General features: G+C 41.7%; 1 protein-coding gene across 2 annotated transcripts in view; it reads left to right on the forward strand.

The window, feature by feature from the left end:
• The first annotated feature begins 377 nt into the window (after positions 1–377).
• Positions 378–16,423, forward strand: part of LOC115586688 (carbohydrate sulfotransferase 1-like) — a 38,161-nt gene continuing 22,115 nt past the window's right edge. The window contains exons 1-4 of one of the 2 annotated variants that reach the window (XM_030425943.1): positions 378–636; positions 2,870–3,264; positions 14,976–15,189; positions 15,340–15,566. In XM_030425943.1, the coding sequence (XP_030281803.1) occupies positions 2,917–3,264; positions 14,976–15,189; positions 15,340–15,566 (789 nt within the window). In that variant the 5' untranslated portion in view covers positions 378–636; positions 2,870–2,916. The other variant, XM_030425944.1, reaches the window with a different exon arrangement.

Consider the following 16,423-nt stretch of genomic DNA (forward strand, 5'->3'; position numbering starts at 1 on the left):
CATAATTTGGTTTTATCCTCTTTAAAAGCCTGTCATAATAGAAAAATGTTACCGAGGAACAAGACATTTTTACCATGTTTAAAAGATATACAATACAAAAATCTCTAAATTAAAAAAATAATCACGATATGTTTACCATATCATACCAACTACATGTTTAAATATTTTGATGTTAATACAGCTTAATGGGTTAGATTTTGTGTCAGGGACACAAAATGGCACGTTTTCGTAGAATGACCCATCTATGTATTCTTGATCTGTAGTCCTTTGGCAATATTGTAAAACACAGTAATGCCAATAAAGCTTGTTGAATTGAATTGCATTGAATTGAACTAAATTTAGAGAGAGAGAGAGAGAGAGAGAGAGAGAGAGAGAGAGAGAGAGAGAGAGAGCAGTGCGGTAGAGAGAGCCGTAAACAGACGGTGTCACCCAGCAGTCCAGCAACCTGGATGTGGACGCGTCACGGTTCCTGACTCTTTGGATTGGGTTGTATTTGTTCTATCGTTCCTGTGCGGATCACAGTCAGACTCAGATCGGTGTTCATCCCAGCGGTGGAGCCACACAGCAACACCATCATGTCTCCTCCACGGCCAGCCCGCCGCATCTCGCTGCTGACGGCTATAACACAGACGAGAGGTAACCGGACGCAACGCCGTGCCGAGGTGTCAGTGTGCGCGCTGATCAGGGGATGGAGCGACCTACGGATGTGTATGACGACAACAAGCTCACGTTCTGTCCCTGTTAGCTCCAGATGAGCAGCACTGAGAGGACATAAGGCTTCAGCTAGCACGACTCTGACATGCCGGTGTCAGGCTGGGTTAGCGCCTGCGGTGTGCTGCCAATATACAGGCTAGTGTGGTCACTGCATTCTTCTGGAGTGATAGATAAACTTAATGAAAGACAAACAGCCATTTTTAATTGCAAAGATTTGATTGATGTCATAGGCCCTGTGGCGTAGTTGAAGCCGTGCTACATTGACGTTACAACTGAAATGTTCTAAAAATGTACCTAACTTTAACTAAACCATGACGCGCCTCTGTGGTAGGATATTGGCGAATATGTTATTGATGTATCACAGAACCAGAAATCCAAAAATTTACATCTAAAAAAATGTCAATTTCATTTCATTTTTGGAAAACGCTCAGAGAAACAAGGGAACAGTGTGTCTGTGGGGCTGATGGGTGGTGGTTCCACAGAGCAGGATACAAACAGTTGTTATGATGGTTGATCGAGGACTGCACATGGGATCTGTTGTCCCCTCTGTCTACACAGGAGTGCACCTGTTGTCTCTGCCAGTATCCAGATGCCTTGTGAGTGTGATGTATTTATGGTAATTGCCAGCAGTGCTTGTTAAAAGTGCTAGCTGAAGAATGCCTCATTTCAGGGACTCAACATTTTAAGGTTACAAACCTGGTCTTCAGTTGAGGCTTATTTGTTATTATACAGTTCTGGGAAGGTGTTGTGCTTGACTTCCATTGTATGCTATTTAATAACCTTCTTTACTTATTAGCACGGGCTATGAATCTGGATTTTCAGTCGGCTGAGATAGAAAATATGAATGAAACACACCACCTACAGCATGCAGTCATGAAGTAGGTGCAAGCAGAAGGTGTTTTTTGTGATGCACCTTTAGTCAGTGCTGCTCACATTGAGTCTTATTTTGTTTTCAAAGAACAAAATAAAAATAGAAACAAAACGGCATGAAAAACGGAATGATGAGTGAAACAAATAAGACAAAGAGTCAAAAACTTTTCTTCAACACATCACATTGTTGTGGTGTCAGGAGTTTTGTTTGTAAGTAGCGCTACTAGCTCCTTGAAGAGGAAGGCTCAAAACCCGCCTTCAGGGTTTTAATAATGATAATGCGGTGGACAGTTATTTTTTATTTTTTGGCCTTTATATGGCTTTATTCATAGAACAGCTTAAGAGATTACAGGAAACAGGGTTAGAGAGGGGGGAGTGACATGCAGCAAAGGGCCCCAGGCCTGGATTCGAACTCAAGGCTTCTGCAGCGAGGACAAATCCTCTGTACATGAAATGCATATCTATCAACTAAGCTAAATGGTGCGCCGCGGTGGACAGTTCCAAGGTGGACAATTATAGTAGTTTCAGCAATCTCCTTTGTTGTTTTCTTTACTTGATGCAGGCCAATAATCTGACCCTTCTGAATCAGAGTAACATCTGTTCCACGACCACAGGATGTATCTTTCTGCATGGTTGTTTAAGAATTGTGGAGCTACTCCCTGCATCAGTTGGGGTTAAATAACTTGCTGTCAGCTGAAACGTATTAATCACTGCAGTAATTATCCAGTGGAAGGCTTTTACATATGTTGCTTAGTTAAAACCAGGTGGTGGCTTTTTTTGGCCAAACAATGTATATTGTTAGCTATATTCTAATCAGAAAGGACAAATTACTTAATGCTGCATTATTAATGAATTATTTTTGCCACGTGGAAAACAACTTTCAAATATATTGTTTCATTAGTGTTGTGTTTGTGTCCACTTTATGAATGTAAGTCCAATAGTCCCTCTACATTAAGTTTTGTTTTGGTCTTTAATACAGGGCCGCGATATACGTTGGAGAAAATAGTGATAGTTAGAAAATTAAATCGTGACATTGTGTTAGAGCTTGACCCGAAAATGAAACATCGGTAAATCTTAAAAGTGCCTCTTTCGTCGTAATTATGCTTTTACCTGAAGGCTTGACTCATATACATTGACAAAAAGGTGCATCTTGCATCTTGGCGAAAGTTTTGCTTTAAAGACATTAGCTGGCTGGTGCTGAAGCTGAAGAATGATAGGCAAGAATTTACATTGTTAACATATCTTCCCTGTCACCTATCCTCCTTGTGTCCTGTATTCGACCCAGTGTCAGCAGACGGTGCTGTCGCTTCCTGATGCATCTGTCCAGCCACCATGCAGTGTTCTTGGAAGTCCATGGTGCTGCTAGCATTAGCCTCCATAGCTATCCAGTACACAGCCATCCGCACCTTCTCCTTCAAACCTTTAAGCCTGCTGTGCTCTGTGGGCCTGGCACCCACGGGCCATGCTGTCAACTGCAGCCTCAGAGATCTGACACGACTAGGCCAGGAGACACTCGAGGCCTCGGACCAGGGCTGCGATGAGATCCTCCCTCAATCCCCCTCCTCCCCCTCCGTCTCCCTCCCCTCCTATAATGCCAACAAAAGAACCCACATCCTCATTCTGGCCACCACACGGAGTGGATCCTCGTTTGTGGGTCAGCTGTTCAACCAGCATCCAGAGGTTAGTATATAATATGGGTACGCATGATCTACTTCATATCAAACTATCATCCACAATCAAACAATTATGATCTTATTTGCTGGCCTCTATTAAGACAACATTTGAGAATGCACAAAGAACCACTTTGACATGTTGATAAAGGTTCTCAGTCGTCCAGGTCATGGTAAATCTAAGCGTTGTATCATAGGCAGCTGGACTTGTTTCAATTTCTTGAAGAGGTTTAACCTCTCATCCAAGAGGCTTCTTCACTTCTAACTAACTGGAGGGGAGTTTTCTTTTCATAACATTTCTTTGACACAACTGTGTCAAACTGTGAACTGTGTCACAGCTCTGATTAACACAGTGGTTCTCAATTATCTTTTGGTCTCCCCTAGAGGACAGAAATTTTTTCACCCCCCCCCAAATTGAAATACTATTGAGAACCTGATAATATTTATTTATTTTTCTGTATAAACCACTGTATGAGTTGCAGCATTCTGCATACAATCGACCGATAGTCAAAATGGTTTCATGCTGTCCGCTGTCGGAGTTTTTAGGCATAAAACACAAACAGGTCTTTCCTCATTTCCGACCGTGTTCACGGTAAACCCAAGGGCCATGTAGGCATCATCATATTCCCTGCTCCATAGTTCCTGACCGAAGGATTAGCAGAAGAGCTTGTGTTTGTCTCTTTTTTGAGATTTGTGTGCTGGTGTCAACACGGAGTGTTTTGTTTTGAAAAGTAACTGGATGCAATATTCAGCTGAATTGCTGCGTCGTGCTCCAGCTCCCACCAGAAATAGAAGTCCTACGTATTTGTGCCGGAGAACTCCAGACTGCCGGAGCTGGGATGGAGCAGATATGCAGTGCAGGGTGGAACCCTGGTGGAAATTAACACATAGACTAAAGTGAAACCTATCAGCTCTGCTGGCGAGGTGGAGACATAACGCAGCGGAAACGCATCCAGTGGAAATTGGGGGTTAAGTGAAACCTATCAGCTCCGCTGGCATGGCAGACATAACACAGTGGACACGTATACAGTGGAATTAGACCTTTGCGTTCCGCCCTGCCTCTCACGCCTCCCCGAAACGGGGCGCGCCCCACTATTTGAGAAGTACTGGAATAACACCTTTAGTCCTCACTTGTGTGCAACAATATCGAACAGCTATACTGACTGTTAAATGTTGTTATTTCTCTGAATTCAACATGTAAACACAATGCTGTCTGGCAAAATGTAACAATGCACAAGTGATGTTGTTACATCGCCCATCACAGCCCACAGTTAGCATCCTGAAATATGTGCCACTAGAAACTGAATTTGAATCATCAGTATTTGAATTTGAATTGCTAAACCTGGATAATTGCATTAAAAAAAAACTGAATTTAAATAACATCATTTGACGTAAAACGTCATTAGGAAACAAAGCCACTTCGAGCAGAATTACACACAAAACTCTGAGGTAAGGACCAGAAAAATAAACCAAATGCAACACGCAGTATGATAGTCAGGTCAGCCACACAACAGGAGCGTGGAACTGAAGCCTCGAGTGGCATGGGACTTGGGCAAGCACAAAAAAACATTCAGTGACACGGAAATCGTGAAGGAGTGCATGAATGAAGTAGCAATCGCTTAGTGTCCCGCTTAAAGGTTCATCACCCTGACCTCATAGCATGTCACTGTAATGAGACTTGTCAATTTTTTGAGGGCATCATCTGCTCTGCAGCATCGCTTGCTGTGCACATTCCTCACAGAGGTCAATGCAGAATTTGATGATTTACAAAAACAAAACCATTTCTGGAATTCCTGCTAAACAAGGAAAAAATGGAAATTGCTGCATTTCTATCAGACATTACTTACTACCTCAATGATCTGAATTTGAAACTTCAGGGCAAAAATAACACAGTGTGTAATCCAGGGTGGGAATTTCGTCATTTTAGGGGCAAGGCGATTTGGCCTTCACTTTTTTTTTTTTAGGGGCATCCAGGCCACATGACAGGGCACAAAGGCCATTGAGTAAAATTCTATGATTTACCTTTCAGATTGATACCATAACATCCTAATTTATAATAAGACATGGATTATGTATTTAAACACTTTCTAATACCAATATCAAGTTAATGTTACATTAGAAAACAGTTTTTTTTAGTAGGGTTGTGCTTAGGTGATTTTGGTGACACTACACTGAATATTAGTGTTATTGAATATTTCTCCCAATAGACATTCCCAAAATTATGGCAAAGCACATTTTTTCAAAACAAAAATTTGTAGAATAACAACAGGAGTTGTTGAAGTTACTGTGAGTGAATACTGTGCACTCAGGTGGCTGTAATTCAAGGCAAGCCCACTACGCTGACTGGGCCAGGGGCACAAAAGCCACTGTGGCCATACGTTGATTTTTTTTTCACGGGGCATCAAGGCCAAAGTGTGGGGCCGCCATGGCCACCATGAAATTCCCACCCTGGTGTAATCTCATGTCAGCTATCCATGCTTTTCAGAGGAAACTGGAAATATTCAAAAGCGACATACAGGAGGCGGGCCTGTTTCACTTCCCAAAACTGAAAAGTCAAGCACAGTCACAACCTAGTAGATGACCCTTGGACAGTTTTGGATAGCCTTGGACTGTTGGAAATCCACATGAGATGCACACGAGAGCCATCCACTTAATTAACAGTCTAATGGTCACCCCTCTCCACTTCTTCCTCCGTTTCATGGCGGGTGGCAACCAGCCAGCAACCAGTCAGCGTCAAGGTAAATTATGTAGGTGAAAACATAGGTGCTGATTGGCCGAAGAGGAGTCCTAGTTATCTGTACTCAATGCTCTTCCTCATCTACCCGGATGTCAGTCACAATAAATTGAAATTGAATTGCAAGAACTGAATTTGAATTTTGAGAAGTGAATTTGAATTATGATAACTGAATGTAAAAATATATAGAGAGTTGAATTTTCCAAACTAATAAATTCAATTTCAAAATACAATATTCAGATTCAGTTTTTCAATGCAATGATGCAAATTAAACAATACAAATTCAAATGATGTGATTCAAATTCAGTTTTTTAATACAATTACTCAAGTTTAGCAATTCAAATTCAAATATTGATGATTCAAATTCAGTTTCTAGTGGCAAATACAGTGGGGAGAAAAAAGTATTTGATACACTGCCAATTTTGCAGGTTTTCCCACTTACAAAGCATGTAGAGGTCTGTAATTTTTATCATAGCATAACTGTGAGAGACAGAATCTATAACAAAAATCCAGAAAATCACATTGTATGATTTTTGAAAAATTAATTTGCATTTTATTGCATGACATAAGTATTTGATCACCTACCAATCAGTAAGAATTCCGGCTCTCACAGACCCCCCTGTTCTCCACTCTTTCTCCACACCTGTCCACACACTCAATCAAACAGACTCCAACCTCTCCACAATGGCCAAGACCAGAGAGCTGTGTAAGGACATCAGGGACAAAATTGTAGACCTGCACAAGGCTGGGATGGGCTACAGGACAATAGGCAAACAGCTTGGTGAGAAGGCAAAAACTGTTGGCACAATTATTAGAAAATGGAAGAAGTTCAAGATGACGGTCAATCTCCCTTGGTCTGGGGCTCCATGCAAGATCTTACCTCGTGGAGCATCAGTGATCATGAGGAAGGTGAGGGATAAGCCCAGAACTACACGGCAGGACCTGGTCAATGACCTGAAGAGAGCTGGAACCACAGTCTCTAAGAAAGCCATTAGTAACACACTATGCTGTCATGGATTAAAATCCTACAGCGCACGCAAGGTCCCCCTGCTCAAGTCAGTGCATGTCCAGGCCCGTGCATGTCCAGGCCCGTCTGAAGTTTGCCGCGACTCACACAGAGAACTGTGAGGACGTGATTCTCATTCAAGTACTGTGCTGAAAGTGGCGCTGTGTCACTCACTCACTCGGGGCGGAGGAGTTGATTCACGTTCAGTAACCGTACTGCTAAAATTAGCGCTGTGTTGCTAAAATCCGTGTAGCATCATGTTAAGTGATTTTACTGCACAGTAAAAGTCACTCATGTTCGCGAATGTGATTCTCAGCAGGTCGTTCATTTCACGCTGATTCAGTGACAGCGCGAACGTGATTCTCATCCTGAAACAGATCATTCGCGAACGACCTGCTGAGGACGCGAATCACGTTTGCGCCGTCACTCACGTTCGCGAACGTGATTCACGTTCACGCTGATTCAGTGACAGCGCGAACATGATTCACGTCCTCAGCAGGTTGTTCACGAACGAGGGACGCCAGGACGTGAATGACGTTCACGCTGTCACTCACTCATGATTCGCGTCGCTGAGGACGTGATTCTCGTTCACGTACTGTGCTGAAAGTGATGCTGTGTCACTCACTCACTCAGGGCAGAGGAGTTGGTTCACGTTCAAAAACCGTACTGATAAAATTAGCGCTGTGTTGCTAGCATCCATGTAGCATCATGTTTTGTGATTGTGTACAATAGTCCGTCAACGCACCGTCCCTCTGTAAGTGAACGTGAACCTCAGGGCTGAATCATGAACTGAATGACAGATCGTTTGACTGTTTATCAGTTCAGGGAGTTGGAGAGCACTGAACGATTCGGTGAACAAATCTTTTGAACGAATCATTTTAATGAACGGATTCTAGAGATTCAGTACAGTAAAAAGAACTGCCGTTCCCATCACCAATTCTCTGTGAATTCATGGTCTGCTTTTTTACATGGTAAATGGTCTGCATTTTTATAGCGCTTTTCCAGTTTAATGACAGCTCAAAGTGCTGTACAATACATGCCGATTTCACCCATTCACACACACACATTCATACACTGATGACGGAGGCTGCCATGCAAGGCGCCAACTGCTCATCAGGAGGGTTCAGTATCTTGCTCAAGGACACTTCGACATGCAACTAGGGGGAGCCGGGATTCGAACTGTGACCTTCTGATCACTAGACGACCCGCTCTACCCACTGATCCACAGCTGCTCAAATTCAATTATATTTGATTTAGATTTGACAAACGAAACATCCTACTAGTTTTTAAAATTAATTCATATTTATGATTCATGCCGGTATGCTTAAAGTCAATGTCGTTCTGATGGTATAATGTTTTTTTGTAATTAAGACATCCAATTTGGTGTTTTATTACATAATGCACCAACTTATTACATTTTCTTGGTAAAAAAAAGTGGAACACCTGCATTTTGTAATAACTGACCCATTTCGTAATAATCTGCCACATTTTGTAATAAAATTCTTGAACGCAATATGTAATAAACTTTGCCGCATTATGTAATAAGTTATTACATATTGCGTTCAAGAATTTTATTACAAAATGTGGCAGATTATTACGAAATGCGGCGTTATTACATAATGAAGTGCAAATTTATTACATTATTACATAATGCGGCGCTACAAGGTGGCACGGACTGTTCAGTCAGCTCAGCAACCTTTGTGGCACTTGTTTAGTAATACATGTGTTATCACCAGTGTTAAAAACTTATTACCAGAGATGGGACCAAGTCACATAGGTGACCAGCCATGAGAAAACCAGCAACAAGTCTCCCGAGCGGCATTCTGAGTTATTTACAATTTCTGAAAGTGTAGTTTCTAAGATTTTCAATGATGTCTAGCACATGGAAATCTGATAATATTTGAAGAAGTTGTGGCCATTTGAATGTATGCACATCTCAAAAGCCTTTAGGGAGAAAACAGCCCTAGAACATTTGCAATTCTCACAGCAGGAAATTCTCACCCCCTGGCTAGTCAACACAATGGTGCTCAGTTGCATCTCATTTAGATAAGCCCTACCCCCAACATTCATTCAGTGACATCTGGTATCTGTTAGCCTGCAGGGCAGAAAGTATTGTAGTGGTTTGAACAATGGTTATCAAAAGCAGTTGTCATGTAGTTAATGTTGATCTAGTGTTATTTTCCTTAAGCACTTTTGTGGACTGATCAGAATTAGAAGGTACTATATTGAAATGGAAATGCTTTTATTACAAAAAGCCCCTGAATATCATTAATTAATACACAGGATAAAATGTTACAATCCCTTGTGCCATAATCGAAGGTATAAACCACATCTACAACCATATCTGTTTAACACTCTGTAAAGCGCCATGAGACATGTGTATTGTTTTGGTGTTCTATAAGTGAAATTACATTGCAATTGAAATTTAGAAGTGCAGTGTAGATGGATCAGTCTGTTGCTGAATGAGCCCCTGGGGCTGATCAGCACATTTTGGAGAAGGTGTGAAGGAGAGTCCAATTATTTGGTGATATCACATCTGCATCCTCTTCTGCATACACTTCTGTGCTGTGACCCTTGGTGCTGGGCATGTGATGTCTCTTGCCTCGTCAGCACAGAAAGGCCTGATTTTTTCATAAAGATAGGTCTGCCTGTCAGTGTTCAGTCCAGGTGGGGCAAGGACAGGAAGACTGTCAACAGGGGGCAGAACCGCTGAATGGCGCAGTAGCTGGAATGCGACAGGTTCTGCATCACAGTGAGTTCTTGCAAGCACCACACCTGGTCTCATAAAACACTATCATGTCCATGAAATTATTTTTTATATGTACACAATGTGAAAGTTTCAATATAAATACCTGAAGTGCTGATAACTCTTGATCTGTGGGAGCTTTCGGAACTTGGGACTCAGCTGCTTCTGCCAGTCGAAGGTCTCGACTAACACTCTGCCATCTGCATTTCCAACAAGCTGTGGGATATTGAGGTGACTCTCAGGAGAGCTGTTTTCCACTACCTGGTGACAAAAAAAGAACAGAAGAAGAAAAAAAGATCTTTAGTTAAATGTTTGTCTTTGCCAATTCTGAAAAAGGAAAACAAATAAGTTTCACATCATGGGTCATACTAACAGGCACATTGTCACCTGACTCTGGATGTATTCATCCAAACTGTTCCTCAAGTAGGCTAGTTGCTAAACATTAGCATCACAGTCAATTCAAGCAATGCTAACAGGCACATTGTCACCTGACTCTGGATGTATTCTTCCATACTATCCTCCAGTAAACTAGGTGCTAAATCATGAGCATCAGTCAATTCAAGCATTATTCAAATTAATAGCAGATGCTCACATTACAAGACAAAACCTCCCATTACAGCTTAGTTTCGATATGCATATAATTTTAAAACAACAGTACTGAGCTAGCTAATAACAATGTAGGCTAAGGTATAAACATGAAAACAAAAACATGAGATAACAATTTGTAATCCCTGTGACTATGACTGCGACTTCGACTTCGAATGAACACGTAACGCAAAATAAATAACTTGGATGTTAATGGAAACTCACCCCATAAGAAACTGAAAAGTATTCCTGCAGACTGCATTGCCTCCGATGGAATAAATAGTCCTGGGGCGCTTTCTCTTCGTCTGGGGCTTTTTGGTGGATGTAGTCATGTCCGGAGCAACTACTGTGCGTCTGTTTGCCTCGAGATGTCCAATAATTTGCATGTCCTGCCACTCTCTTTCGGCAGCTAGAGAATCCAACCTAATGCTGTACATAAGCTCTGGAGAAAGCTTGTCGCTACACGAATGTGTCCCAATGAGAGAGTTCTCCTTTCTTTTTACGTAGCATTTGCAGTCAAAGTTATGGATTTTCTCCATTTCGCTGTCTTTATCCCCTTCACGTTACCGTAAATATAGCGTCTGATATCTCACGCTCCAGCTCCTCTGCTGCGAGGCCGAGAGATTCTTCCTTGTCTTCATCTTCGGCTAAGGTCAGCTGTAGATTAGGCATGTTCTCCAGTGTAATACAGTCGCTTTCATCGTCAGTGCACTCATCAGAATCAGAAGTGAAATCGGCGTCGGAATAACCAGAAGTATCCGGCGTCTCGCAAAGTACTGCCATAGATTTGCGCTGTAACAGCCATGATTTAGCTCTTCTGCAATGCTTTTTTCCCGGTCCATCTTCATTCAATGATGAAATGCAGCTTCCAGAAGTGGCAGAACTTTTGCTGGGGGCTGCATAAGTAGCCATGCGGTTCGCTACTAACGTGCACCTGATTGGCCGAAAAAAAAAACAAAAGCCTTTGAATGGTCAAAGGTAGCCAGTATGCAAATTAACTGTATCCCTGCACACGCCCAACAATGCGCCAGTATTTCCTGAAACTCTACCCGATTTCAAACACAAAATGTATACTTTTAAGACAACCAATACTGTTATCTGAAACATGGTGTGGCTTCTTCATGATCTCAACTTGTACATTCTGCAAAAAAACGAAAATCACTAATTTAGAAAAAAAACGATGTGAATTCCTCCCAGCCGACTTGCTGCTGGTTTTGCCGTGGCGCGTCACATAAATTTTATGTGCAAGTCTCAAGTAAGTCTCAAGTCTTAACCTTCAAGTCTCAAGTAAGTCCCAAGTATTTTTTTCTTGGGTAAGTCAAGTCAAGTCAAGTCACAGGTTATATCAAGTCGAGTCAAGTCAAGTCCTGTACTAGGTCAAGTCAAGTCCAAGTCAAGTCACCTTATTATTGCAATTTAACCCGCAGAATCTGATCTTAATAAAGTGAAAAGACAAGATATAAGTAACTGTCAGTAAAAATCAATGGCCAATGTGTCCAACCTGTTTGAAAAATGACAATACTTTGGATTTGCATTGTAATTACTGATATTCAGTAAAATACATAATGGAATCAAACAAAACAGAAATGTACATTTACTCAGCTGATAACCCAAATCAACTTCACATGTTGTTTTTTAACTAGGGGTTACTTCATTTTAAAATCCTATTTATTTCATGTACTGTTTGAACATATGTATTCCATTTTAAATTATATTTACTTACTTTGTTAAGTTTTAAAACCATATTTGTGTCATGATCTGTTTTTAAGCAGCATCTACTTTATTAACTAGTGTTTCAGCTTGTAGTAATTACTCAATTTTAAGACAATTGCTTCATTTAGTCCATCTCAAACAGTATTCATTCAATTTCACAACCTTAGTTACTACTACTGCTACTTTTTGTAGGTGACTTCATCGCTGCAATATTTACTTTGCAGGGATGACCCCAGCGTGCACGCGCACATGTGGCACACACACACACACACACACACACAGAGGTAGCAGCCAAAATCACGCAGGCGGCCCGCCGTTGCTTAAGAGGCAGGGAAAACACTGGGTAATGATTCGGTGTTGGCGGGCTTGTATGTTATTTAGTTCATTTAACCCTGTGTTGCTCGTTCGTAAAACGCACAGCCAGTCTTGTTTTGAACCGGTCGGAAGGTTCACTCACGCTGTCTGGGGTTAATGTTGGCAAATTAAAAACAATTAGTTCCACCAAACCGACCCTTCCCACCCCCACCTCCGTATCATATCAAGCTTAAGTTAGCTAACTACCGACTAGGCTAACAGGATAATATTAGCTTATTGACAAGCACTTACTGGGCAAAATGGCTCTTCAAATGATGAATAAAGTTTGAAGTTGTCACTTGGCTGTCCGAGATGTTAATGTCGCGTGTCTTGCACTGTGCTGTGCGTATGGAGCCAGAACGGTGACTTTAAAATTTGGCATCCAAAAAAAAAAAATTGGCATTGAAAACAAAACCAGTACTGAAAAAGGAAACATTGTCATTGAAACATTTGTATTGAAAACAGTTGTATTGGCATTGAAACAAGTATTGGCACTGAAAAAAGAAACTAATTCAAATAATTCAAATCCGAAAATCTTTTCATTTTATTTTATTGGGATTTTTTTTTTTTTTTTTTCAATGACAATCTACAGATTTTTTCTTCATGTCACTTTTTTTTCAGTGACAGATTTTTTAACAATGTCAGTTTTTTTCAGTGTCACTGATTTTCAGTTTCAACTTTCTGTCACTGTTTTGGCGTCGAGAGGGAGGGGCCTGAGGAGAGGGGCAAGTAGAGCGTGGTTTGCATATCATTTGAGAAGATAATGGCAGCAGCCTGCGGGAAGGCGGGGCTGGACGGTCCAGCCACAATACCGTTGTAGCCGGCCGTCTCTGGGCAACACAGAGTCCAACTACCTCGCGGACTTTTCTTCAAGCTCTCTCCCGATGTGCCTAAGTCCCTGTGTATCTGGTTCTGTCCCAGAGCTCCCGAGCTCCGGTCTCTATATGCGTATGGAGTGTGGTAGTAGTACCGGGGAGCCGAGCACGGAGCATTAGCCACAGTTAGCACAACAGTACAACAGCCTGTTGTTCCGAGCCGGGGCTGCAGTGCCGACTGCAGCGCTCTGGTCTGCTCCCCGAGCTCTGTGCCACCATACCGCTTTCAACATGGCCAGTCTTATATTATTGATTGATATCTTTTGTTGAGGAAATTCATATTGTACTACGCAGTGTTAAAGCAAAACTCTCACCAAAATGCAACCTAGGCTTTTTTGTGAATGTATATGAGTCAAACCTTTGTGTAAAAGCATGATTATGGATTTACTGTAGTTGTGTTTTTGGGCAAGCTCATTTTCAATGGGGTCCTGGGGCCCTCGCTATTTTTAAAACACTAAGAAGGCTTGACACAACATAAAACTCTGCTCGTAGTATCACCAGGGTCTCTACACATGAACACGAGCATTAGGAATATTGTTATTGTACACAGAGTTTGCTAAAAAGAAAGTTTTTCTGACAACTCAGCTTAGCAATAGCTTGTTCTGCTCCCAGTCGTCATGGCAGCCGAGAAGTATCGAATGCAACGTAACTTGGACAAGAGTTAAGGTGGACCACTACTGTCTTCCGGCAACAACTATCCAAGCGATATCTCACGTGACTTTTCTGGCTTTTTATTATAGTATTGCTTTTATATGAGGCTCCTTTTTCAACTTCAAGGTCAATATCATTTTTCGCTAATGACAAAACTATGAATTATCCGTACTTTTATATGGAACTAAGCTTTAGGAGCGACCACCTTAACTGTCCTCCATGTTACGTCACATTCAGAGATCGAAACTTATCGGCTGCCAGGATGGCAGCGAGCGGAGGAAACATCTGCTAACATGAGTTGTCCAAAAACGTTCTTTTTAGTAAACTCTGTGTGCACAAACAATGTTCTTAATGCTCACGTTCATGTGTAGAGACCCTGGTGATACTACAAGCAAAGTTTCATGTTGTGTCCAGCCCTCTTAGGGTTTTAAAAATAGCGATTTTGATGCTAGCGTAAGAGTGCCCCAGCACTCCATTGAAAATGAGCTTGCCCGAAAACGAAACTAAATGTAAAAAGTGCCTCTTTCGTCATAATTAGGCTTTTACACAAAGGTTTGACTCATATACATTCACAAAAAAAGCCTAGGTTGCATTTTGGCTAAAGTTTTGCTTTAAGGGCCAGCCTCTTTAATATTATCATTACAGCTTACAGCTCACATTTTTCTTTGAAGTGCTGTTTGGGCTGGCTTCCACCACCTTTCTATCGGCTTTGTGGTATTGAGGAGCTTAAAGGAGCAATCTTGTATATGTCTTCCTTGTTAGGATAGGGCTGAAAATTCAGGTATATGTCAGGTTTAATACCATATTCTTACCTGGTAATTAAATGACAATGTATTTCAAGCTATGTTATGTATATGTGCAGCGTAATTATTACTCTTTTTACAAGGAGTACACAAGTGCAGTGCTTTTTTTCAAATTAATGAATAATACATGCCTTTTTTATTTTATTTTTTGAGAAAAAACCCCAACACTGGATAACACCCACTATGACAGTTATTTTTTCCAAAGAGGTACTCAACTTTTATTGGTTGTTCTTCACAATGTTTTCATATCCCAGGTCTTCTACCTTTTTGAGCCTCTATACCATGTCCAGCTGGCTCTTCTTCCTCGGCTGGCACAGAGTCGGAACCTTGCAGAGAGGAGAGTGATTCTAGGAGCTGCCAGAGACCTGCTGAGGTCCCTGTACCACTGTCACCTTGGCAGTCTGGAGAGTTACATCCGACCACGTCCTGCCAACCACTCCACTGACAAGCTGTTCAGACGAGGAGCTAGTAAGGGACTCATGTCAGCACTCTGTCCACTTGTCCTGCTTTCATTCGTATAATGAATGATACTACACTAATGTTTTATGGATGTAGCTGTAATTGGAGTGCATTGTTGTTACGTACAGTTTTCTTATATTGTATGTGTCTTTTTTTTAGGCCGGTCTCTGTGCTCCCCCCCTGTATGTGAGGCCCAGCTGGGCCGAGAGGGGCAGAGCCTGGTGCTGTCGGATGAGGGGGAGTGTATGAGGAGGTGTGGACCAATCAATGTATCGCTGGCTGCTGATGCCTGTAGAGCAAAGCGCCACGCAGCCATCAAGACGGTCAGGATTCCCCAAATCAGTGACCTAAGAGCACTGATTGAGGACCCAAGACTCAACCTGAAGGTAGAGAAATAATCACATCTATAAATATTATATTTAAAAGCACAATATGTAATTTCTGCTGCTATAGGGGCTCTCTTTAAAGAAAAAAGCGTTAACCAGATGTGGGGTGGGGAGGGCTGGGCAGAGCAGCTGTTCAACTGCTCAGAGTCGGCCAGCTCTGGAGGAGAGAGTTGGATGCAGAGTCAGACCTTCTGGAGGAATAAACAATCCTGTTCTTTACTTCATGAATATAACATTATAGAGAGGATAGAGAGCACCAGGACCAGAGTCTCTGCTGAGTGCTGAGTTCACGTAGCGGTTCAGCTGGATTTAAAGACAGATGCACACACACCTGTGTCCATGCCTTTCTTCCCTTGTTTATGGCTAATGCAGTTATCTGGCTTTTGGCTGTTGTGTTAAAGGCAAATTGTCCCGTCACACTCGCCTCACTGGTAGTGAACACACGATTAAACATTCATCACTGCTAATGACAATCAATCTGATGTTTCTCAGGCACTAATGCTCACAGACGAGGTAATATTTTAGTTTTATCCACATGACTTTTAGTCTCATGGGCTGGCGTCCTTCCTCACTCTGTGACTCAAATTAGTTATTATAGTTAAGTTTTATAGCAACAGGTGAACGAATGAAACACACCGCTTCCTTGAGTAAACTTGTGGATTTCTTTTGTTTAAACATTGTTGGAAACATTTGGGATAATGTAAGAACAAGATAAAGATAAAGTTGTGTTTTGGACATTTCAATGCAGAATTCTTACATATTACAGTATATCTTAGACAAACAAAAGCTGTAGTCTGTAACTTTTTTTTGTTCTATTTACTAAAACTATGGAGCCAGAACGGTGACTTTAAAATTTG

This window comes from Sparus aurata, chromosome 8 (genome assembly GCF_900880675.1).
Source record: "Sparus aurata chromosome 8, fSpaAur1.1, whole genome shotgun sequence".
Classification (NCBI taxonomy): Eukaryota; Metazoa; Chordata; class Actinopteri; order Spariformes; family Sparidae; genus Sparus; species Sparus aurata.